At 38.9% G+C, this 24,022-nt stretch overlaps 1 protein-coding gene across 3 annotated transcripts in view; it reads left to right on the top strand.

The window, feature by feature from the left end:
• EFEMP1 (EGF containing fibulin extracellular matrix protein 1) overlaps positions 1–22,561 on the top strand; it is a 72,693-nt gene extending 50,132 nt beyond the window's left edge. For all 3 annotated transcript variants that reach the window (XM_066267167.1, XM_066267165.1, XM_066267168.1), the window contains exons 5-11: positions 1,649–1,771; positions 5,533–5,652; positions 6,639–6,758; positions 8,903–9,022; positions 14,049–14,172; positions 14,257–14,452; positions 21,927–22,561. In XM_066267167.1, coding sequence (XP_066123264.1) covers positions 1,649–1,771; positions 5,533–5,652; positions 6,639–6,758; positions 8,903–9,022; positions 14,049–14,172; positions 14,257–14,452; positions 21,927–22,088 — 965 coding nt within the window. In that variant the 3' untranslated portion in view covers positions 22,089–22,561. The remainder of the gene's footprint in view (positions 1–1,648; positions 1,772–5,532; positions 5,653–6,638; positions 6,759–8,902; positions 9,023–14,048; positions 14,173–14,256; positions 14,453–21,926) is intronic.
• The last annotated feature ends 1,461 nt before the right edge of the window (positions 22,562–24,022 follow it).

The raw sequence follows: 24,022 nt of genomic DNA, 5'->3' as shown, positions 1-24,022 counted from the left end.
TACATTTTGATCCCTCCAAAATTTTTTATAACAGGTTCATTATATTATGACTGAGAATTTTTACTTTTCTAAAACTATAACATACCTTAAGTCATCATTACTATATTATTTCCAGAATTGAAATGCTTTGGGAAAATATGTATTTTATACTACACCAGCCATTTCTTCTAGAGGAATATTACCAAATTAAATTCATTGCATTTTGAAATTTGCAATGAAAGGTTTATATAGTCTTGTTACCCTAAAGTTTTAACACACACACCAAAAGCAACATGGAATGCATAATATTAAAGTTTGATTTATACCCTGTTATTGGGAAGATTTTTAAAGATTTGTCAATAGAAATGATTTCAAATGCAATATGTTGGGTGGAAAAAAACAAGTATCATGCAATTTATTTATATTTTTAAACACACAAAGTGATATTGTATAGTCTAATGGATGCATCTCTGTATACCAAAAGTATGAAAACATCTCAGAAAGAATTCAGACCTACCAGGACAGTGGTAGATGGGTGGGTAAAGGGAAGAAGATGGAGTAAGACTTGAGCTATATATATTTTTTTTTTCATTTCTTTTTTTTTTCCTGAAGTGAGAAGTGGGGAAGCAGAGAGACAGACTCCCATATGTGCCCAACTGGGATCCACCTGGCAAGCCCACTAGGGGGCAATGCTCCGCCTATCTGGGCTGCTGCTCCATTGCAGCCAGAGCCATTCTAGCACCTGAGGTGGAGGCCATAGAGCCATCCTCAGCACCCAGGCCAACTTTGCTCCAATGGACCTTTGGCTGCAGGAGAGAGAGAGAGAAAGGAAGAGAGAGAGAAAGAAAAGGGGGAAGGGTGGAGAAGCAGATGGGCGCTTCTTTTGTGTGCCCTGGCTGGGAATCAAACCTGGGACTTCCACATGCTGGGCTGACGCTCTACCACTGAGCAAACCGGCCAGGGTCTGTTTTATTTCGTAACAAAATAAAGTGAGCTCAGGCAAGCAGAGCAAAATGTCAGCATTTGTTACATCTCAGTGGTTCACACTGGCATCTGTGAAATTATTTTCTGAACCCTAAAAATAATTTATCATTGTAAACATGTCCAATATAAAAATATTGCAGAGTAATGTTTCAAGAATAAAGTAAAAACTCAATTTCCTTGGCCCTAGCCGGTTGGCTCAGCGGTGGAGCATCGGCCTGGCGTGCGGGGGACCCGGGTTCGATTCCCGGCCGGGGCACGTGGGAGAGGCGCCCATTTGCTTCTCCACTCCCCCCTCCCCTCCTTCCTCTCTGTCTCTCTCTTCCCCTCCCGCAGCCGGGGTTCCATTGGAGCGGGGATGGCCCGGGTGCTGGGGATGGCTCCTTGGCCTCTGCCCGGGGTGCTGGAGTGGCTCTGGTCGCGGCGGAGCGAGGCCCCGGAGGGGCAGAGCGTCGCCCCCTGGTGGGCGGGGCGTCGCCCCTGGTGGGCGTGCCGGGTGGATCCCGGTGGGGCGCATGCGGGAGTCTGTCTGTCTCTCCCCATTTCCAGCTTCAGAAAAATACAAAAAAAAAAAAAAACAACAAAACAAAACTCAATTTCCTTAAAAAAATATTATGATAATATGGAGGAAATATTAACATCCTTACAACCAACTTCAAACCCTTTCTATGTTGTGTGTCTTTCACAGACATTGATGAGTGCGCTGCAGGGACACACAACTGTAGAGCTGGCCAGGTGTGCATCAATTTACGTGGCTCCTTCGCCTGTCAGTGCCCACCAGGGTATCAGAAGCGAGGAGAGCAGTGTGTGGGTAAGTACAACAGTGCAGTAAGCAAGGTTCTATCTTGAGCCTCTGAATTGTTTAAAGCACAAGCATTCAAAACAAAGCACTCATATTTATTTGGAGAATGATAGCCAACAACTGTTTATCCTTTCATTGAATGACCATCTATTTTCCACATTCCCAAGAAAACTAACCTTAAAGGCTCAGCATATTCTGGATATCAAAGTGTTGGTTACATGTTAAATTAAGCAAAAGCAAAAATTTGGAGTATGAATGAGACCATAAAAGCAAATAAGAAAATAATTTTATATTTGCTATTTGAGGACTATAGCACTGAAACAATGAGGATACAGGCTTCATTCACTGGTTTCAACATAACATAGTTTACAAGGCAAAAGGGGAGGTTAAAATCCCATCCCCATCCCTAATTCACACTGAGGCCTTGGGTGAGTTACTGGAATTCTCTACTTGACATTTTCCCTGTAGACTTTGAAGATAATACTAGCCCCTACTTCAGAAGCTTGTGTGTGGGAATACTTAGAACAGTGCCTGGTCCGGGGCTGAATAGCTGTATGCGATCACTATGTAATGAGCTAACATACTAAACGTTCTTTATGCTGCAAGCAGATGCAGTGCTAGTAATGCAAGTGCAGCATCTGCCTCTACTTGAGCTCCCTCAATGCAGGGGCCAGGTCTGGTTTGTGTCACTGGTGTTGCCTTAGTCCCTGAAGAGTGCCCACCAAGTCGATGCTCTAGGCATGTTTCTCGAATGACTGGAAGAACACAGTATGAGGAGGCTGGCTGGCAAATAAGAGGTAAACTAAAGTGTTCTGGGCTCAGTTGTGAAACCCAGTACTACACATGAAACTCTTTAATTGACTCCCTCTGTCCATGGATTTACATACCACCTCTTACCATAGAAGTGACGAGTCTATTTTCTCTTAGAAACAGAGGATCCGGATGTGGGGACAGGCAATCAGTATCCATTTTCGCCTGAGAATGTGAGCTGTTGATGTCAGGATGTCAACACTGAGCTCCTCATGGGCCCCAGTGGAGTTCTGCCTGCCATGGGCTGTTCCTAGAGGCTGGGGTTACTGCCCAGCCTCCGAGGAAGGCCCAGGGTTTGTAGTGACTGAAACTGTGACTTAGGAGAAGATTATGTGGAAAACTCCACAGACACCAAAATTTTGCCCACTGTATTAGTCAGGAAAATAAACAATTGAGAGCATAAAAAGTAGAGAAAAAGAACTAATCCAAACTACTTTGGGAAGAACCAAAAATGGAACACATAGTTATTGCTCTTTGTGATATGGTAGGAGGAGACATTCTTAAATTCAGTCTAATTGTGTGTATTTCTCTCACCCAGAAAAACAATTCTACATTCCTCAACAGAGTATATAGGTCTTCCTTAAGATGATCCTTGCCCAGCCCTGAACACTCCTCTTCCACCAAAAAAAATTAAAAACTAAACCTCCAGCTCTATCCCACTACTTATAATCCCCCACATATATCTCACGGTGTCACACTTTGGTGCCTGTGAATAAGCTCTTTCAGCACCAGGAGTATGCACTCCTGGAAAACTCCTATTTAACTCTAAAATCCCAGCTCAGAGTCATTTCCTCTGGGAAGGTGTCCATGATCTACCCCAATACAATTAGTCACTGCCTCCTCTATGCCAGTACTTATTAAATTTTGATGGACCCTTTTTGTAAATTTCCTATCTGTTACAGATTAATTCTTCTATAAACTACAATAAAAATGCTGTGGTAACACCAAATTGCTATTTCTGAAGAACTAATCTCTTCTGTACTTATTTGTTGCAGACTGGTTGAAATAGCCATGGACCAGCAGTGATCAGCAGGCCATACATACTTTGAGTAGCACAGTGCTCCTTCTGTCCCTTATACACCTTTCTGTTGTTGACCTTATCATTCCATGCAGTAATCTGTTCATGCCCATCTTCCGTACTATATGGGGAGAGAATGTATGTATATTTATCATCATTTTAAACCTGCATAGCTAAACACAATGCTAGCAAATAACAGTGGTTCAATGAATATTCACTGGTTATAAAGACACATATTTTATTCATGAAATATTTATTGAAGGCTAACTGTGTGCCCGCTACTGTCTTGAGTGCTAGGACATCATGGTGAACAAACAGATTATACAGAATCACAGCCCTCATGGAGCTATTAGAAAGTACCATTTATACAAATTAGCCATTGAGACTGGCACCTGGGTATAATACTGGGTACTAAGAACAAGTATACTAAAATTGCTCATAGTTGATATGATGTTTCCATTTATTCAACTAATGTTTAGTGAGCACCTACTATGCCAGGCCCTGTTGCAGGTATTAAGCATATAGCAATGAACAGACAAAAAATACTCTACTTCCACATCAAGAGGAAGAGACAGGTCATATCTGCCATGCATTATAGTGGGGGAAACAGGCAAGAAGCAAATAAGCACGTAACACCATCCAGGCGTGTCAATGTCTACAAAGAAATATAAAGCAGGATAAGGGGATAGATAAAGCAAAGAAACTATTTTATATGGATGTTCAGAGATGGTCTTCCTCAGGTGATATTTGAGCAGACACCTAAATAAACCAGGGGGGAAGCCATGTGCGTAACATTATCATTTGTTTCAATATTCAAGTTAACTCAAATAGATTTTGCAACTTATAAATAATAACTCCTATTTATTTTTACCTGTTTTGTGTAAGGAAATTTGCCTATCTTATGTCATGCAATCATTCCAACAGTTCTACCACATTATTGTACTATCACTTATGGACAAGGAAATGGAAGTCCAAGAGGTTAACAACAAGCTAGCAATTGACAGATTTTTTTTTAACGAGTTCAGATTACCCTGAGGCTTTTGAACACAATCCTTCCCACACTTTTAGTTATTAAAGTGTCAGAAGAGTTTGCGTAAAGTTTGATTTTCACTTTTTTTTTTACTATAAGACAGTGTCACTACATCGTTTTACAGTGTACATTCATAATTGTTATTTTAAATTACCCATGCCATGATGGAGTCATCATAAAGTGTACAGTTAGGAATTAATGAAATTTTATTATGCTTCTGAGATATTAATCTCACTTTGCAAATCCTCAATTGAGCATTTTATAGTTGGAGATGTTTATATGAGAAGGACACAGGCTGGAACACTTCATCACTGTGTCAGAGGGTAGTTTTGTTTAGCATCTTATTCCTTCCACAGTGTTCTTTCATTTGATTCTCACAGAAATATTATAAGATACACACAGCAAGCATTACTATCCACATTTTACAAAAGAAAAAAACCAAGATACTGAACATTTAAATGATTTCGCCAAAGTTACCAACTAAATAGAAGCCCACCCTTCTTTCTCTTAGTTTATGCACTTCACTCAATTCTTTGATAGTTCTTTTTTACTTGTTATTTAAGTCAGCTTTTAGATCTTCAATTTGACATCCTCATATATATATATATATATATATATATATATATATATATGAACTAGCCTTAATTACTTTTCTCTCTTTTAAATCTCAACCCACCCGGCTAGGTTTATGAAGTCTTTTTTCTTAACATCTCACATAACTGTGAGATGCAGAGCAACATATATTTAAAGCACATATATCCTAATTTTTTTAAAAAAAATAATAATTGCTTTTAAAATGAGGTCTTCTTTAGATAGATTTTCTGAATAATCTTTTTCTGAGAACTTGAGAGCAAACAGCTGTGGATAATCAATAATGTAGCTTTCTTTGTGTGTGTGCGCCTGTTAATGTAGATATAGATGAATGCACCATGCCTCCATATTGCCACCAAAGATGCGTGAACACACCAGGATCATTTTATTGCCAGTGCAGTCCTGGGTTTCAGTTGGCAGCCAACAACTATACCTGCGTAGGTAAGCCTTTTGGGAACTGCCATCCTGACTGATTTCTGTCTTCAAAAAAAATAAATAACTCCATACCACATTGCTGTATTTCTAGTTTTCTATGTTCTTGAGTGAACTGGTTTCCATCATCTTCCCTGAAGAAAGCTGAAAAGACAGTAACCAATCTTTTTCTTAAAACACATCAAGATGTGAATGGAAAACTTTGTTAATCTTGGTTTTAGTTCTTTTCTCTGGTGTATCAAAAAGAGAGAGAGAGAGAGAGAGAAAGTGAGATCCATTGATATACACACACCAGTTAGTGAACAGTGTGTGATAGAAAAGCTGGAGGTGCCAAATTCAAGTACATAGACTTTCCACTGAAAGTGCATCTGATTTTTACATGCTGCTTCTCCTCTTTCAGAATGCAGTGTCATGGCACACGATCTTTAGATTGGCATGACATGGAAAGAATCTAGTGCAGGAAAAATGCCTTTTCACAGTATTTTCAGTGCTTTAGAGCATTGCAAAACTCTGTATGGGTCTCAAAGGCTTATGTTATAATTGTAATGGAATTTAACAGAACCCATTTAAAAAGTAATAAATAGCACAGATAAATCTTCACTACAGCATGCTGAGAGACCGTATCAGTATGAGTGTCTTATATCAATTATTTATAGACTTGGCATTTTACATCTGAACAACAATAAAAGAAAAGAGACACTGGAATGTATATTTATTAGAATCATTAAATTCTTCTGGAAAGATTCATCAAACCCCAAAATAACTGTCATTTCCAGAAAAAAAAAATTCTGGTGTTTCTAAAAGAAGTATACAACAGATGTTTGAAGTTGTTTCAAAAAATATGAAAACCTGAATGGATGTTCTCCAATGAGCTTCTGCAGGGCAAAGAATCCAGCTAGGGAATTACTCACTTATCATCAAGTGACAAAGGTATAAAAGAGCAAGGATATGTTTAAAGACATAGGTATATAAATGTATATAACTTTCCCTTTCAGACATAAATGAATGTGATGCCAGCAATCAGTGTGCTCAGCAATGCTACAACATTCTTGGTTCGTTCATCTGTCAGTGTAATCAAGGATATGAGCTAAGTAGTGACAGGCTCAACTGTGAAGGTAAAAGATTTTACAGATTATTTTTAATAAGACTCTTGATTGCTATTCTTTTATTTGATTATGTCTCTGTTTATGAAAACAGATTTTTATCCATGGAAATTATATTCTAAAATCCAATTACTTCAATTGGAACATTGACTTTTTAGTATGTTATCAAGAAAAAGGAGAAGAAAAAAATTACTTAAATGTGAGGGTGGGTCTAATAATTAGAAGGGTGTGCTAGTAGTATCTTGCTTCTCAAAATCTGACCCAATGGCCAGCAACATCAGCACCTCCTGGGAGCTTGTGAGAAATACAGAATCTCAGGTCGCAGCCCAGACCTACTGAGTCAGATCCGCATCCAACTCTAGGTGTGCACATTTAAGTTCAGAAAATGCTGATTGTATGTTAGAATAGAAACCAAGAGACCTGGATCCTAGTCCTATTCCTGCCGCTGTGTGACTTGGGCACATATCTTAAATTGCCTGGGTTTCACTTTCCACTTAAGAGGGCCATTTAACTGAAGGGATAACCTTCAGAGTCCATTGCACATGCTCATTCCACTGTATAACTTAAAAAGCGTAAGACATTCTGAGGGAGTGCCGTTGACACTGGATGTCTCTGACTTCTTCATGGACCCTCCCTGCTTTACTTGGGGCTACAAAGGACATACTCAATATTTTATCCAGAGAGGCCTCGCATTATGCTACTGTGCTCAAAATCAAAAGGGGTTAAATCAGGCCCTGGCTGGTTGGCTCAGCGGTAGAGCGTCAGCCTGGCGTGCAGGGCACCCGGGTTTGATTCCCGGCCAGGGCACATAGGAGAAGCACCCATTTGCTTCTACACCCACCCCCTCCTTCCTTTCTGTCTCTCTCTTCCCCTCCCGCAGCCAGGGCTCCATTGGAGCAAGGATGGCCCGGGCGCTGGGGATGGCTCCTTGGCTTCTGCCCCAGGCACTAGAGTGGCTCTGGTCGCGGCAGAGCAACGCCCCGGAGGGGCAGAGCATCGCCCCCTGGTGGGCAGAGCGTCGCCCCTGGTGGGCGTGCCGGGTGGATCCTGGTAGGGCGCATGCGGGAGTCTGTCTGACTGTCTCTCCCCGTTTCCAGCTTCAGAAAGAAAAAAAAAGGGGGGGGGGGTTAAATCAGACACCCATCTCTACCCTTCTAAGCATACTATAAGGGCATCATCATTGATAAATGCAAACAAAGCATTTTTTCCCTGAAGGCCAGACCCTGCCAGGATGTCATCTCTAGAAGTTAGCACAGGGATGGGACTTGAAGTTCAAAGCTCAGATGAACTTGCCACACAATTTCTGAGAAAGTAAATATGAATCTGGATCATGGATGGGTCTGCATGGCCTAAAATTAAAAAATCAACCATAAACTAGTTCATTAACTCTGCTAAGTTCATATGGTTAGGTCCAGGATTTAACAAACTGTCAGCAATGATTGAGTAAAACTGATAGTAAGATATAGGATCATTTACGATAACATGATAGACCTTGATAATATTATACTGAGTGAAATAAGTAAATTAGAAAAAACTAAGAACTATATGATTCCATACATAGGTGGGATACAAAATTGAGACTCATGGACATAGATGAGTGTGGTGGTTACCAGGGGGAGGGGAAGGAAGGAGAGGGAGGGGGAGGAGGGAGGGAAGGGGCATAAAGAAAACCAAATAAAAGGTGAAGGAGGACAAAAAAAAGTAAGGCAAACTCTTTGTGCTGTGAAGTTCTTGAGCAATTTTCAGCCAGAGTGCTGTGGCACACTGTGTGCCACAAGGATTTTTAGAACATGCAATACGTGATTATTTAATCAGGGGCACTGACCTCTTTTCCCTTATACTGTCAAATAAAAAATGACAACAGCCAACACAATCATAGCCATCCAGTGTGAATGAATCAAAATTATACTTATTTGTCTTTATCATAATTTTTCACAGAATTTTAATAATTTGTTTTTGTGTGCCATAAGATGAAAAAAATTGAAAATTGCTGTTCTGGATCTAGAGGAAATAAGCTGATATTGTTAGAATTTGTCCTTGAGCTTCTTATAAAGTATTGTATTTCTACTTCAGAGTTTGCAGTAATTTTACTCTTACCTCATCTAAAAAATATTGCCAAAGTAGTTTTTCAGTTCTGTGTACTTGCTTCTCAACAGACATTGATGAATGCAGAACCTCAAGCTACCTGTGTCAATATCAATGTGTCAATGAACCTGGGAAATTCTCATGTATGTGCCCCCAGGGATACCAAGTGGTGAGAAGTAGAACATGTCAGGGTAAGTTTATTGTTTTTGTATCTGTTATGTTCAGTTTTAAACAGGAAGAGTAGGGAGGAATTATAGCATTCTCTACCATAGACTTTTCATTTTTTTCCACCTTAAATATACAACTTGTGCTCTTTTTTCCTCCTGTTCATTATGAGATATGCGTATCTCATAAAAAAGGTATTGGCTAATAGGGTAGTTACTGTTAATACTTACTTTCCTCAAAATTTAAATTAATTGTATTTCTTTCTTAAAATATAAACAATTTTAATGAAATATTGATATCCCTTCTATACAGCCTACATAATCTCCATGATACATGCCTTCTAAGCATCCACCAGAAAAGATTCAATTATTATTATATCTCACCATGAGTTTGAGTCAAGAGCATAAGCTTAATAATGTGGGTTAGGTATACCTAAATCAGTCTCAATTCTCTAAAACACTAGGATTATAAATTGGGTAGTAGTTTAGATACTGAGAAAATCAGAATATATATGTTAAAATATGCTTGAATTCTTTGGCAAAAAAAACCCCCAAAACTACTAGTACATAAATAGCTTATGTCCTTGGATCCAGTTTTAAAATAAACAAATAAGTGATCTTTATACACACATACATAGGTGGCAGAAGCAGCTCTCTACTTGTATGATATCAGTCAGAGTCTCTCCAAAAGATCTGAAAATATTCACCCTCTTCTCCCTACCATCAATGTCACATGTGGCTTCAAATTTTAACAGGGAAAAGACACTTATAAAACCAAAAATGTAGGTAATTCTGGAAAAGCTAGTACAGTCACTGACATTTACATAAAGCAATAAGAGAATGAAAAAAAAATGACTGAACTTGAAGACAGAAAATCTGTTTGAGTCCTAGCTGTACTGTATTCTATCTGTATAATCTTAAACAAATTATCAAATTTCTCTGAGTCTCAGCTTTCTCATTTGGAAAAGGGAGTTGAGGGAGGGAAGTGAAATAATATACATAAAAATTATTTGTAATTAAACCCTATATAATTCAAGATGTTTTTATGAAATTTACCTAGCAACATAAATGGTGAGTAGCAAATCTTCTTCAGAGAGTCCTTTTTAATCAGAATTGAGAGAGGGCACCTAGTGCAGTGAAATCTTATTAAGAAAGGAAAAGATCAAGGAAAGGAGACACTGGGGATTCTCAGTCTTTATCATGATTTTACAGAAAAATACTAACTCAGAAAAGTAAAATCCATTGACCTGGAATTTATCAGTAAACACATGATTATTCAACTAGATTCCAACCCCCAAATATGAGCACAATCAGAATGTCATTCACTGAACAATGAATATCTTTATACCCCTTTCCAGGTTATTAAAGACTCTGTAGTGTTAATTGTGGAAAACATTGCATTCCAATGGTTTTACTTTCTGAACCCTAATTGAGACTTTTAACATGAATATTACATGCTGGAAAATGTTAGCCAGTGGGATATCTTAACCAATTTCCCTGGAGTCCTTCACACAGATGTCTATGTGTTTCTCACCCTAAATGGATTTGATACTCAGCAAAGGAAAGAAGCAAAGTAATATACAGTGGAATCTTACCTGCCTAGCCTGTATATCTGGAAACATTAATATGTTATAATTAAAGGTGAAAATGCACTGAAAATTGAAATAAGGGACTCATGAGTGTTATATCTTGAAGATAGATACACAGCTTCAGAAGTTTTGACTAAGCCAAACAGTGTGTGTGTGTGTGTGTGTGTGTGTGTGTGTGTGAAAGAGACATTCTTGTAAAGTACAGAGTAATTGGTTTCCCCACTGAGACTGTCCTTTCCCAACCTCATCCACAGACTAAAGTAAAATTGAAAGAGTTTTGATTCTTACATTCTTCCAAAAGGCTTATTATGAGGGTGAAATAACTTTTCTTGTTTCCATGGTCTTGCAAAAATAAAAATGGTATTGTAGGGTGCAGAAGAGGAAGAGGAAGACAAAAAACAAGAGGCAAAGAGAGAATACGCAAACACATAGACACACTCATCAATATGTTAATACTATTAAAATTTTCTGAAAAACCTTCCAGAATGATTAAGGTGTCCATTATGCTAAGCTCTAAATTAAATTACTGCAAGTAATATATGAAACTATTATATAAAATTTCTTTTGCTGCTATTGGACTCTATTATAACAAACCAAACCAGTCTTAGTTTTCCCTGTAGCTAAACATCATCTTTATTGAAAAAAACAAAACTGAAAAGATAACACAACTGTGATGATGTCTTCTGAGGAACTGAAGTTCTTTCTTTAGCCATAGCCAGGCCAAAAGAAGACATTTCTTATAATTGACTTTAGGAAAACTCAGAGCTTTCCCAGTCTTCTTTGGGTTCCAGATAGCTTTAGCCAGTTTGGAAAATAAAAGAAAGTTGTCATTTTTCTCTCTGTCCTCCCAGAACAAGGCATGGATTTATTCTCATTTAGAGGATGCTATATCTTACAGTAGAAAAGTTGCCTGTCACTAACTGTATGAACTTGGGTCAACTACTTAACCCTTATTAATTTTTCCTCCATGTCAAATAAAGATATGTTTCTTACCTATCTCCATGTGGTTTATGTTAGGAGCAATTTAGTTCAATTTAACATTTCTTATAAACTCAGGTACCCCCAGTGCATTAATTCTAGGTGATGAGGAAACATAAAAATGTGTTTGCTAGCCCTTCCCTGAGGGCATTTGCAGGCTGTTAGAAGGGTGAAGACAAACGTGCCTATTTCAATAATGCAAAGCAGAAAGCAATAAAGATCCAAAAAGAATAACATGAGCTATGAGAATTCAGACAGAAGAAAGAGATCATATCTCAGCAACTAGCCCATGCCTGACTTACAGCAAGGATTCAATAAATGAGTAAATTAAAAAATGAAAATATCCAATTGTGGGGAAAGAATGATTCAGGAAAGACTTATATTGGAACCCGACCACGTGGTGGCACAGAAGATAGAGTATCGGACTGGGACACGGAGGACCCAGGTTCGAAACCCCGAGGTCACCAGCTTGAGCACGGGCGCATCCAGCTTGAGTGCAGGGTTGCTGGCTTGAGCGTGGGATCGTAAACATGATCCTATGGTCGCTAGCTTAAGCTCAAGGTCGCTGGCTTGAGCATGGGGTCACTGGCTTGGCTGGAGCGCCCTAGTCAAGGCACATATGAAAAAGCAATCAATGAACAACTAAGGTGGCGCAACAAAGAATTGATGCTTCTCATTTTCTCCCTTCCTGTCTGTCCCTATTTGTCCCTTTCTGACTCTCTCTGTCTCTATCAAAAAAAAAAAGACATATTGGATAAAATTTAAATCACTACTCAAATGCAAAAGGAATACAGATGTAATATATATGTTATTTTGTTGTTGTTATTAATGTAATGGCTCTCTAGTGAAACTGTTCTCTCAGATATTATTTGGGAATTTCTAATTCCTAAATCTAAAATCGGTCTTTGCCCAGCCTGGCCTGTCTACAACCCTCTTTCCCAGGTCTCTCGTCCCCTCTGACTTCCTTAGACTACCTTTTCCTGGGTTGCCTCAAGACTGATAGCCTCTTCCTTAGTTCCTCTTCTTCCACACTGTCTTTAGCTCAAGGGGGAACACGTGTAGCTTCATTCCTGTGCTGTGCTTTCTCCGGAGAGAATAATCCACCCCCAGAGCATCAACTACCCACCAGCATGCTATTGCACTGAAACCACATCTCTAGCCTTTATCTTTCTCTGAAGCTTCTAAGACAGTAAACTGAGTTCTGCATAGTTTTTGCTTGCTGCTTTCTCAGCCTGGGAGGCCCTCTTCCCCCCAACAATGAAAATCCCATCCAGCCACCACCCTTGAAGGCCAAGTTGAGATGCCTCCTCCTCCCTTCAGTCTTCTCTAGTTTCCCAGGCATATTTAATCAATTCTAATTAAATGTGCTTCTAATCTTTTAGTACACAGCCTGACCTGTGGTGGCGCAGTGGATAAAGCATCGACCTGGAAATGCTGAGGTCGTTGGTTTGAAACCCTGGGCTTGCCTGGTCAAGGCACATATGGGAGTTGATGCTTCCTGCTCCTCCCCCCCCCCTTCTCTCTCTATCTCTCTCTCCTTTCTAAAATGAATAAATAAAATAAAAATAAAACTAATCTTTCAGTGCACTTATTAATATCTTCTTTAATTCCATTTTATTTTATAACTATTACCATATCTATAGTGCTAACCATACTGCTTACAAAAATTAGGGGATATTTTATAGCTTCATATTCATTTTTTAAATATCCCTTAATTTTTGTGAGCAGTATAAATTATAATCTCCCTTAGGGAAAGAATTGATGTTTTTCACTTTTTAATTTTTTTATTCATTTTTAGAGAGGAGAGAGAGAGGGAGAGAGAGACAGAGAGGGAGAGAGAGGAGAGAGAGACAGAGAGAGAGAAGGGGGAGGAGCTGGAAGCATCAACTCCCATATGTGCCTTGACCAGGCAAGCCCAGGGTTTCGAACTGGCGACTTCAGCATTTCCAGGTCAACGCTTTATCCACTGCGCCACCACAGGTCAGGCTTCACTTTTATTTATTTAGCTTTTTTCATTTTAGAAAGAAAGGAGGGAGAGATAGAGAAGGGGAGAGGGAAATAAAGAATCAACAATTTGTTGTTCCACTTATTTATACATTCATTGGTGGAATCTTATATGTGCCCTGATCAGGAATTGAACCTGCAACTTTGGTATGTTGGAAATATGTTCTAACCAACTGAGCCTCCCTGCTAGGGTAATGTCTTTCACTTTCATACAAACAGAATCAATGGCTAGCTTTTGGTTTTGAATTTAGCACATAAACAATAGGTATTTGATAAAATATCATGAAATGACACACATTGATTTTTCTATAATGGCTCTCTATGCTGAATTAAATGCAATGAACTGGGTTCCATCCATCCTTGTGTTTAAAAACAAATTAAACACAATGCAGATTCCCAAACACCTCCTTCCTTGCAAACCAGAATCTGCCACTTATACAACTTACTTAGATCAGTAAACTCTTTGACTCTATATTCTACAGATATAAATGAGTGTGAGACCACAAATGAATGTCGAGAAGATGAAATGTGTTGGAATTATCATGGCGGCTTCCGTTGTTACCCACGAAATCCTTGTCAAGATCCCTACATTCTAACATCAGAGAAGTGAGAAAAATCAAAATTTCTGAAAGTGAGAGTTTTCCGGTCTTACCTAGCCAAACTGCTGACTATTTCTCTTTGCCTTCACAGTCGATGTGTTTGCCAAGTCTCAAATGCAGTATGCCGAGAACTTCCCCAGTCCATAGTCTACAAATACATGAGCATCCGATCTGATAGATCTGTGCCATCAGATATCTTCCAGATACAGGCCACAACCATTTATACCAACACTATCAATACTTTCCAGATTAAATCTGGGAATGAAAACGGGGAGTTCTACCTAAGAGTAAGTATCCTGAGGGCAACCTTAGCTGTTGAGAAAGGTTCAGGTTTGTTGGTATCATTTGGTAGTATTCATGTGGAAAGAAAGCTAACATTTAAAGGCACGTGTACGGCCTTCCTGTGTGTGCATTCTCTTTCAGTCCTCTTGCTTCATAACACTGTAAGATAGATAATATATATATATATATATATATATATATATATATATATATCCATTTTTTACACCATAGAAAAGCAAGACTCAGACAGATTGAGTAGCTTCCCTAAAGTCATTCACATAACAACTTATAGACCCTACTGGAGTTGTGTATGACCACCAAAACACAAGCCTACACACACACACACACACACACACACTCCAAATTAGTGATAGTTATTTAATTGTACCTAGAAAAAAAATTCCTGAAGAGCTTTTCAAAAACCATGAATTCCTTATTGTTACATACACAAGATTATTCACATTTTTACAAACTAAATCTAAGAAGTGATCCCAACCCACCGCAACATATGTGTCAATAGTTGTATCACTCTTGTAAACCTCTTCCAGGCAGAAAATTTGAAGCCACCATTGTGCTTCCCTCTCTTTCATTACCTATATGAACTCTTTCTTTGAGTTAGGCCATTTCTTTATTCACAGTATCTTCTGGGTTATATTTGCTCCCCCATGTCCCTGCCTCTCTTCCTTTAAACTTGCTCTTAGCACCTCCCCAATCCCTCCAACAGATTCCAAGTAGATCTCCCTGACTCTAGTGCCTCAGCCTTCCAGTCACCCCTGCAAAATCTCAGCAAGTTCATTTTAGGTCAAAATTCTGACATATTTTATATACAGCTCACCACTTCATGTGAAAATGATGGCACCCCACCAAGCCGTTGACAGGGTTACGGTAACTGTCTCAAGCTAAGGATGTTATTCACGCAGTCACAATTTTCTCAAAACTCCTTTGGGCACTATTCATTTTTAATCAAATTTTAAAGTCAATATTTCATTTTGAGAATATGAAAAGTAAATTGGGAAATTCATCCTTGTGGTAAAGTTTACAGATTTTTAATGTTTACACTTTTACGCTGTTCTTTGCTATATTAAAGTTCTCTTCCAGCTCCAGAATTATGTGATTCTGTTTCTTTGCCAGTAAATTAGAAATGATTAATTTCTCATGACCAACTTCTGAAGAGAAAAAACAAACCCAAAATACAATCTATTACTATTCTGTTTTCTAATAGCTAAGAATAAAGCTCTGTAACATTTGATGCTTTAAATTTGAGAAAGACTACATAATGTAAGAAGTTTACTCTAAATGAATTTCACACAGTTTAGATAATACCAATTTAATAATTCTATCCCAAACAAATAACATTGTTTGTAACCCATGACAATAAAATAGGTTCATCTAAAAATCTTCTTTAAAAATAATTTTCCATTTTGAACTCTTTACTATAATTTAAGAAAATAAAATTTTCTAGCAGAATCAACAGTGAAGTAAAGTTCCAGCATGTTTTTTTCTTGCAATAAGCATGACACTTTAAAAGTTTTATGATTCATATCATGGCGTTTATTGACTTGATGTTTCAAATATAGTGTTTTTCTCAAGTAACATCCTTCTTTTCTCATGAGTGATCTAAAACATTGCCAATTTTGATAATCCTAGAGTTAAATAACATTAAACTTGAAAGAAGAAAACATTTAAAATAAAAAAGCATTTTAAGACTACTAATCACATTACTCAAAAAGTAATTAGATTACATTCTACAAAATTTCTCCACTGAAATTCCACTTGTATAAAGGACATTTATTGCATAAGAATCAATTAGCAGACCTTTATTAAGCACCTACTGGATGCTGAGTTCCATGCTAGGTGCATGTAATAGTGCCTTTTTTTCAAAGAACTTTAAACATTGTTATGTGGTAAAAGTTAACATCTAGGAAAAAGAAGAAGGAAAGTTTGAGTTTAAGTCCATGGTCTAGGACATCAAAGAATTAATATAGGCTGAAAGAGTCAAGGAATTTTTTTTGGTGATCGTGAGACTGGACCTGAACCTTGAAAGGATCTGTGGTGTGCAGGATTATATTTATATTCCTTTGGGAAGAATGCTGAGAAAAACATCTTCCCTAGATAAAGGGATATCTTGTAAAGAAGTATATACTACATGAAACTGAAGGTAGAATGCCATCCTTCTCCCCTCCTTCCCAATATCTATCCTCCCTTACTAAGCCTTATTTTTCTTCATAGTCCTTTTCAACACTTCAGAGTATTTATTTGTCTATGTCACCCACTGGAGTGTGAGTGTAATGAGAGCAGAGACTTGAGCGGTACGTTCACTCTTCCATGCACAACACCCAGAATGGTACCTGGCACGTAACAAGTGAGCAAAAAAATTTTAGATGAACTTAATTCAACCAATACTTTCAGGATATTACTATTCCCTACAAGAGGCAAGCACCATGCTAAGTCCTAGAGACACAACAGTGAATAAAACTCAGCCAATTCTGGCCTGACCTGTGGTGGTGCAGTGGGATAAAGTGTCGACCTGGAACACTGAGGTCGCTGGTTCGAAACCTTGGGCTTGCCTGGTCAAGGCACATATGGGAGTTGATGCTTCCTGCTCCTCCCCCTTCTCTCTCTCTCTCTCTCTCCCCCCCCCCTAAAAATCAATAAATAAAATATTTTTTAAAAAATTAAAAAAAAAACTCAGCCAATTCCTGCCCCAGTGGAGCTTATAGTCAAGACATCAAATGTTCACAAATTTACTGAATGTTACAATTGACTGTTGCAAGTCGCTCATGAGTGCATAACAAGTCCACACCTGAGACAAGAGATGTCTGTGAGCCTCTTGGAAGAAGTTGATTTAAACTGAAGATTAGAAATTAGAGACTAGTAAATGGAAGGAATTAGAAGAGGACCAGTTGGTCTGGAACTCCAAGTGCTATACATAGGCAGAGTGGCTTGAGAGGAGCTTGGAGAGAGATGAACAAGGCCGGATTACACAATGCTTTACAGACCATATTAAGGGTTTCAGGTGAAGGCATCATTATCAGATTTGCATGTTAAAAAGGTGTGTGGTCCCTGACCAGGCGGTGGTGCAGTGGATAGAGAGCATCAGACTAGGATGCAGAGGACCCAGGTTCGAAACCCCGAGGTTACTAACTTGAGTGCAGGGTCGCTGGCTTGAGCATGGGATGATAAACATGACCCCATGGTCATTGGCTTGAACCCAAGGTCACTGGCTCGAGCAAGAGGTCACTGACTCTGCTGTAGCTCCCAGGTCAAGGTACATATGAGAAAACAATAAATAAACGACTAAGGAACCGCAATAAAGAATTGATGCTTCTCATTTCTCTCCCTTCCTGTTTGTTTTTCCCTATCTGTCCCTCTCTCTGACTCTCTCTCTCTGTCTCTGTAAAAAAAAAAAAAAAGATGTGTGTGGCTACACTGTAGAACCTAGATTGAAATGGAGCAAGAAACCAGTAGTAATTCAAGAGATGGGAGACTAGCATTGTAGTAGTGAGTCCAAAAGAACTGAACAGATTTATGAAAATGTAGGATGAACTACATGACTTACAGTAGTTAACCCATTTGTTATGGGGAGGTGGAGGAGAAGGAAGCAACAAGGAAAACCTCCAAGTTTCTGTCACGAGCAACAGTAAATGGTGGTGCCATTTACTAAGATAGGGAAAAAGGAAACAGTCTAAAGAGGAAGGGAAGGAGTTCCATTTGGAGATATTGATTCCTGGTCAGTATTCCTGGCCATCTCATCCCCCATGATATACAGCTTTGTGCCACTCTGCCACCAGCCCCATGGCCACACACTGGACTTTGTTATCATTCATAACAGTTCTGTACCACAGTCTTAGTCTCCAGTGACCCACTCAGTGACTGACTCTCCTTTTTCTCTCTCAAGCCCTCACTCCTACTCTATCTTCTCTTCACCCTCAAAGTGATGCTACTCCCCAACCCCTCATTTTTCATTGTCTTTCAGTCTATCATTTGATGGACCCTTGAAGTATTCTGTCACCAACACCTCAACTCCTTAACCAATAACCTAGATCAATCCCATAGTCTATATCTATTTTCATACCCAACTTTCAGCACAGATTGATAATACTATAAGTCTCCAACTTCAAATGGGTCCTCAGTATGCTCAACAATCTTATTACTTCATTTTATTTTTTCTCTTCAGCTCCTGATCTCAAATGTCCCCATACTCTTTAAATCTGTACACTCACCATTTTCAGAAAGTGACCTCATCTTCTAGTCTTCTCAAACCACTGAGGCCAACAGGCATGAAATTATCTGAATTTTGCATTCCGTTCTCTGCAAATTTAAGTCCATGTGTCTCCCTTTCTACATTCTCTCTCAAGCTTTCCAAAGACAAGGTTTCACTTATGTCAATCAAGGACAGCCGACCACCTGTATTCTTCATTTTTTATCCTCTAAAACCTGTTCTGTCAAACACCAGTCTATTTCCTTCATATTTAACTTGTTTCTTCCTCTAGATGTGGCTCTTCTCTCTTGACCCTTCATAGCCAATTCTCTTAAAGCATAGTTAGTAATCAGTCTTTGCTTTCTCATTTCCTATCCTCACATCTCTGTTATCTATTCCCACTACCCTATTGAAATTGTTCTGGAAAAAAGTTAACAGCAACATCCATACTGTTAACTCCGTGGGAGGAGGTATTTTTCTATTCTATTCACCCTCAACCTCTCCTGCTCAATTGGAAACTACTAGCCACTCTTTTGTTTTCCACTTAAACATCTATTTCTTTGTAGCTTCCTTCAGTGCTTTCTCTTCTGCCCACTCCTTAAATGTCGGCCCTTGTCAGACCCAGTCTTATCATGTATATATTCTCTCGCTTGGTTTAATGCCACCCATTGAAGTGACTACTGAATCTTAATGTACTGTCTCTATCACTGCCCTCCTCTTAATCTTCATATTCACACATTTGTTTACCTGCCCCTCCAACCCCAACTCCCTCCACTCTTTAGCACCCATCACATCCTTTATCAAAATGAAATTGCATCAAGTTTTTCTAACATACTGTATTTTCTGCAAAATTTCTATTTATTTTGGTGACTCTCCTCAGTCATTCAAATGTCTTCCTTCAGTTTTTGAGGGTCCTTCTTTCTTTTCACTGTGTTTATATACCTTTATGTATCTTCATACATACCTTTTATTTCTCCATATTAACTAGCATTTGCCACATGCTATTGAAATTAACTATTTACATGTCTCTTCTTCTACTGGAATGTAAACATATTCATGATGTTGAAAAGTGAAAGACAACAACTTTGTTCACCAGCTCAAAAATTATCAGATTCTCACCTGAACTCCATCTCTATATAAGGCTAGTAATATGCAATAAAAGTGAAGAGAAGTTCAACAGAGAGAGACAAATTTAAAAAAAAAAAAAATGCAGGCTCCTGTAACTTGGAACTAATAACTATGTGTGGACAAAGGGTAAAACCCAAAAAGGGCTGGAATCAAGAAGAGACTGAGGAGTGACTTTTATACCACCCTAAAAATTCTTCCCTTAGTTTTAATAGGAGCTATACTCACAAAAAAGAAAGAGAGGAAGGAAGGAAGGAAGGAAGGAAGGAAGGAAGGAAGGAAGGAAGGAAGGAAGGAAGGAGAGAGGGAGGGAGAAAGGGTGGGAGCGAGGGAGGAAGGAAGGAAGGGGAAAGAAAGAAAGAAAGAAAGAAAGAAAGAAAGAAAGAAAGAAAGAAAGAAAGAAAAGGAGGGAGGGAGGGAAGGAGGAAGGAAGGAAGGAAGGAAAGAAGGAAGGAAGGAGAGAGGGAGGGAGAAAGGGTGGGAGCGAGGGAGGAAGGAAGGAAGGGGAAAGAAAGAAAGAAGGAAGGGAAGGAAGGAAGGAGGAGAGGGAGGGAGGGGGAAAGGGTGGGAGTGAGGGAGGAAGAAAGGGGAAAGAAAGAAAGAAAGAAAGAAAGAAAGGAAGGAAAGGAGGGAGGGAGGGAGGAAGGAAGGAAGGAAGGAAGGAAGGAAGGAAGGAAGGAGAGGGAGGGAGAAAGGGTGGGAGCGAGGAAGGAAGGAAGGAAAGAAGGGGAAAGAAAGAAAGAAAGAAAGAAAGAAAGAAAGAAAGAAAGAAAGAAAAGAAAGGAGGGAGGGAGGGAGAGAAGGAAGGAAGGGGAAAGAAAGAAAGAAGAAAGAAAGAAAGAAAGAAAGAAAGAAAGAAAGAAAGAAAGAAAGAAAGAAAGAAAGAAAAAGGAAGGAAGGAAGGAAGGAAGGAAGGAAGGAAGGAAGGAAGGAGAGAGGGAGGGAGAAAGGGTGGGAGCGAGGGAGGAAGGAAGGAAGGGGAAAGAAAGAAAGAAAGAAAGAAAGAAAGAAAGAAAGAAAGAAAGAAAAGAAAAGAAAAGAAAGGAGGGAGGGAGGGAAGGAAGGAAGGAAGGGGAAAGAAAGAAAGAAAAAGAAAGGAAGGAAGGAGGGAGGGAGGGAGGGAAGGAAGGAAGGAGAAGAGGGAGGGAGGGGGAAAGGGTGGGAGCGAGGGAGGAAGAAAGGGGAAAGAAAGAGAAAAAGAAAAAGACAGAAAGAAAGAAAAAGAAAAAGAAAAAGAAAAAAAGAAAGAAAGAAAGAAAGAAAGAAAGAAAGAAAGAAAGAAAGAAAGAAGAGGGAGGGAAGGAAGGAAGGAAGGAAGGAAGGAAGGAAGGAAGGAAGGAAGGAAGGAAGGAAGGAGGGAGGGGGAAAAGGCAGGAGCAAGGGAGGAAGAAAGGGGAAAGAAAGAAAGAAAAAGAAAGAAAGATAAAAAGAGAAAGAGAAAGAAAGAAAGAAAAGAAAAGAAAAAGAAAAAGAAAAGAAAAGAGAAAAGAAGCCCTGGACAGTTGGCTCGTGGTAGAGCATTGGCCCAGCATGTATATGTCCCCAGGTTTGATTCCTGGTCAGGACACACAGGAGAAGTGCACACCTGCTTTTCCACTCCTCTCCCTCACTTCTCTCTCTCTCTCTCTCTCTCTCTCTCTCTCTCTATCTCTCTCTCTCTCTATCTCTCTCTCCCCCCCCTGCAGCCATGACTCATTTGGAGTTGGCTCAGACACTGAGGATGGCCCCATGGCCTCCGCCTCAGGTACTAAGAAGTGCTAGGTTGCTGAGCAATGGAGCAATTCTCCAGATGGGTAGAGCAATGCCCCTTAGTGGGCTTGCCCTATGAATCCTGGTCGGGGTGCATGCAGAAGTCTGTCTCTCCACCTCCCCTCCTCTCACTGAATTGAAAGAAAGGAAAGAAGGAAGGAAGGAAGGAAGGAAGGAAGGAAGGAAGGAAGGAAGGAAGGAAGGAAGGAAGGAAGGAAGGAAGGGGGGAAGGGGGGAAGGAAGGAAAGAAGAGAAATGGAGAGAAGAGAAGGGAAGGAAGGAGGGAGGGAGGGAGGGAGGGAGGGAGGGAGGGAGGGAGGGAGGGAGGGAGGGAGGGAGGAAAAAGAAAGAAAACTTCAAGAAAAAAATTATTTTCTCCCTTCCTCTTTTTTCTTCTATTTTAGCAAACCAGTCCTGTAAGTGCAATGCTTGTGCTGGTGAAGTCATTAACAGGACCTAGAGAATATATCGTGGACCTGGAGATGCTGACAGTCAACAACCTAGGAACCTTTCGCACAAGTTCAGTATTAAGATTGACAATAATAGTGGGGCCATTTTCATTTTAGTCTTTTCAAAGAGTCCATTATAGGCGTTTAAATCAGCCAAAGAATACTGTTACTTTAAAGTACTATTTTATTTATAGACACATCTAGTACATCTACATCTATATACTGTACACTCACCACACTCACCAATAATTCAAACAATTACACATGGTATAAAGTGGGCATTTAATCTGTAAAGATTCAAAGTTTGTCTTTATTACTATATGTAAATTAGACATTAATGCACTAAACTGGTCTTCTTCAAGAAAACGAAGCATACTCTATCCAGTAAAATTTTGATTCTTTTCTGTAACAGTGGGACCAAGCAATTATTATTTTCTGTGGTGCTTAAGGAAACTTACTATAGCTCCACTGACAGTCTCATGAGGAGACAGCCATTATAACATTGAATGGCAATTTCAAGAATGAGTTTTTTAACTGCTTTGTAAGAAAATGGAAAAAGTCAATAAAGATATATTTCTTTAGAAAATGAGGATCTACCATATTTCTGTTTATTTTCATGATCAGTCTTAACATGTTTGTTCATTACATAGTAATAAATCATTATTGTGTGATATGCTGGTTTCTGTAGGATATTTTAAATTTTGTCAGAAACTTTTGATAATAAATGTAAAAAAACAGTAAGCAAAAATCCCAAAGTAAATAAAGTATCCTCTAGAAAATTATTATATTGAGAAATCTACAGGGAGGCAATAAGAAAACAAATTCTTTCTAAATCATACCGGAGTTGACCTGAAAAAGCCAACATAGTATCTTAGTTTGAGTTGCTAGGATAAGTTATAAACTGGGTGGCTTATAAACAACAGAAACGTACTTCTCACAGTAGAGGCTGGCAACCTAAGTCAGGGTGCCAGCATTAGTCAGGTTCTGGTAAGAGCTTTCTTCTGGGTTGCAGACTCATAACCTATCATGGAAGAGAGAGGGCGAGGTCTCTGAGGTCCCTTTTATAAAACCACTAATCCCATTAATGAGGCTTTCACCCTTGTGACCTAATAACCTCCCAAACACCCTACCTCTGAATACCATCATATTGGGAGTTAGGATTTCAACATAAGAATTTTGGGAGGACACAACATTCAGTCCATAACACTCAATGAATATAATAACATTCTTGAATTCAGGAGTTCTGCAAGATGTGAAGCAAAATGAAGAAAAAGTACCTTACTAAAGAAGTTTTAATTTCTGAATAAAATTAAAACCCTAAAACTTTAGTAAATTATAATGAAATTTTCTCATCTTTATATTTCATGCTCACAGAGGAAGAAAATGGTGGTTTTTATTCTTAGCATTCAGAATGACGGTGCACTAAAACAAATTACCTTCCATCCCAATTCTGTGAAAAAGTTTTATGTCTTATTTATTCAAAATGTAAATTCTTCTCTTTGATGTATCATAGTTTTAAATAAATACAAATATTCCTTTAGAGTATCACCAAATCTTTGGAGGGTTTTTTTTTAATGTAACCAATAACAGCCAATATAATTTTTATGTCTGGGGAAAAATTAGTTTTGGCTGCAAGAGCAAAAACAACCATTTGATATTTTTTTTAATAATCTTAGGAGATGAGGAAACAAAAAAGACTGTTAAAATCATGCCACAAAAAGGTGTGTAGCCAATTTTCCCTTACATCCAGTTTCAAAGTATGTATGAATAAACTGACACCAGGTAACCTTGACGCTGAAACAAATGTTTCTCAAGAGTTGACTAAATGTGCAGTAATTATCAAAAAGAAAGTTCACTAAGGGATCAAGGAACAAACACAAACTTCTTGTGTGAGTAGAGCAGGGGATGGGCTTTTAAAAGTTGAAGAGGAATAGAAAAAAGTTGAGAACAGGTCTAAACAAGGGCCAGACAAGGAAGCGAGTAAACAGCCAGCTACAGCACAGCAGGACTATTGAGGGCGTTCCTGTCACCCCGTTCACATGATTACCTAC

The sequence above is a fragment of the Saccopteryx bilineata genome, chromosome 3 (assembly GCF_036850765.1).
Source record: "Saccopteryx bilineata isolate mSacBil1 chromosome 3, mSacBil1_pri_phased_curated, whole genome shotgun sequence".
Lineage (NCBI taxonomy): Eukaryota > Metazoa > Chordata > Mammalia > Chiroptera > Emballonuridae > Saccopteryx > Saccopteryx bilineata.
Note: the sequence above shows the minus strand (reverse complement) of the source record. Positions and strands in the feature narration are given on the sequence as shown.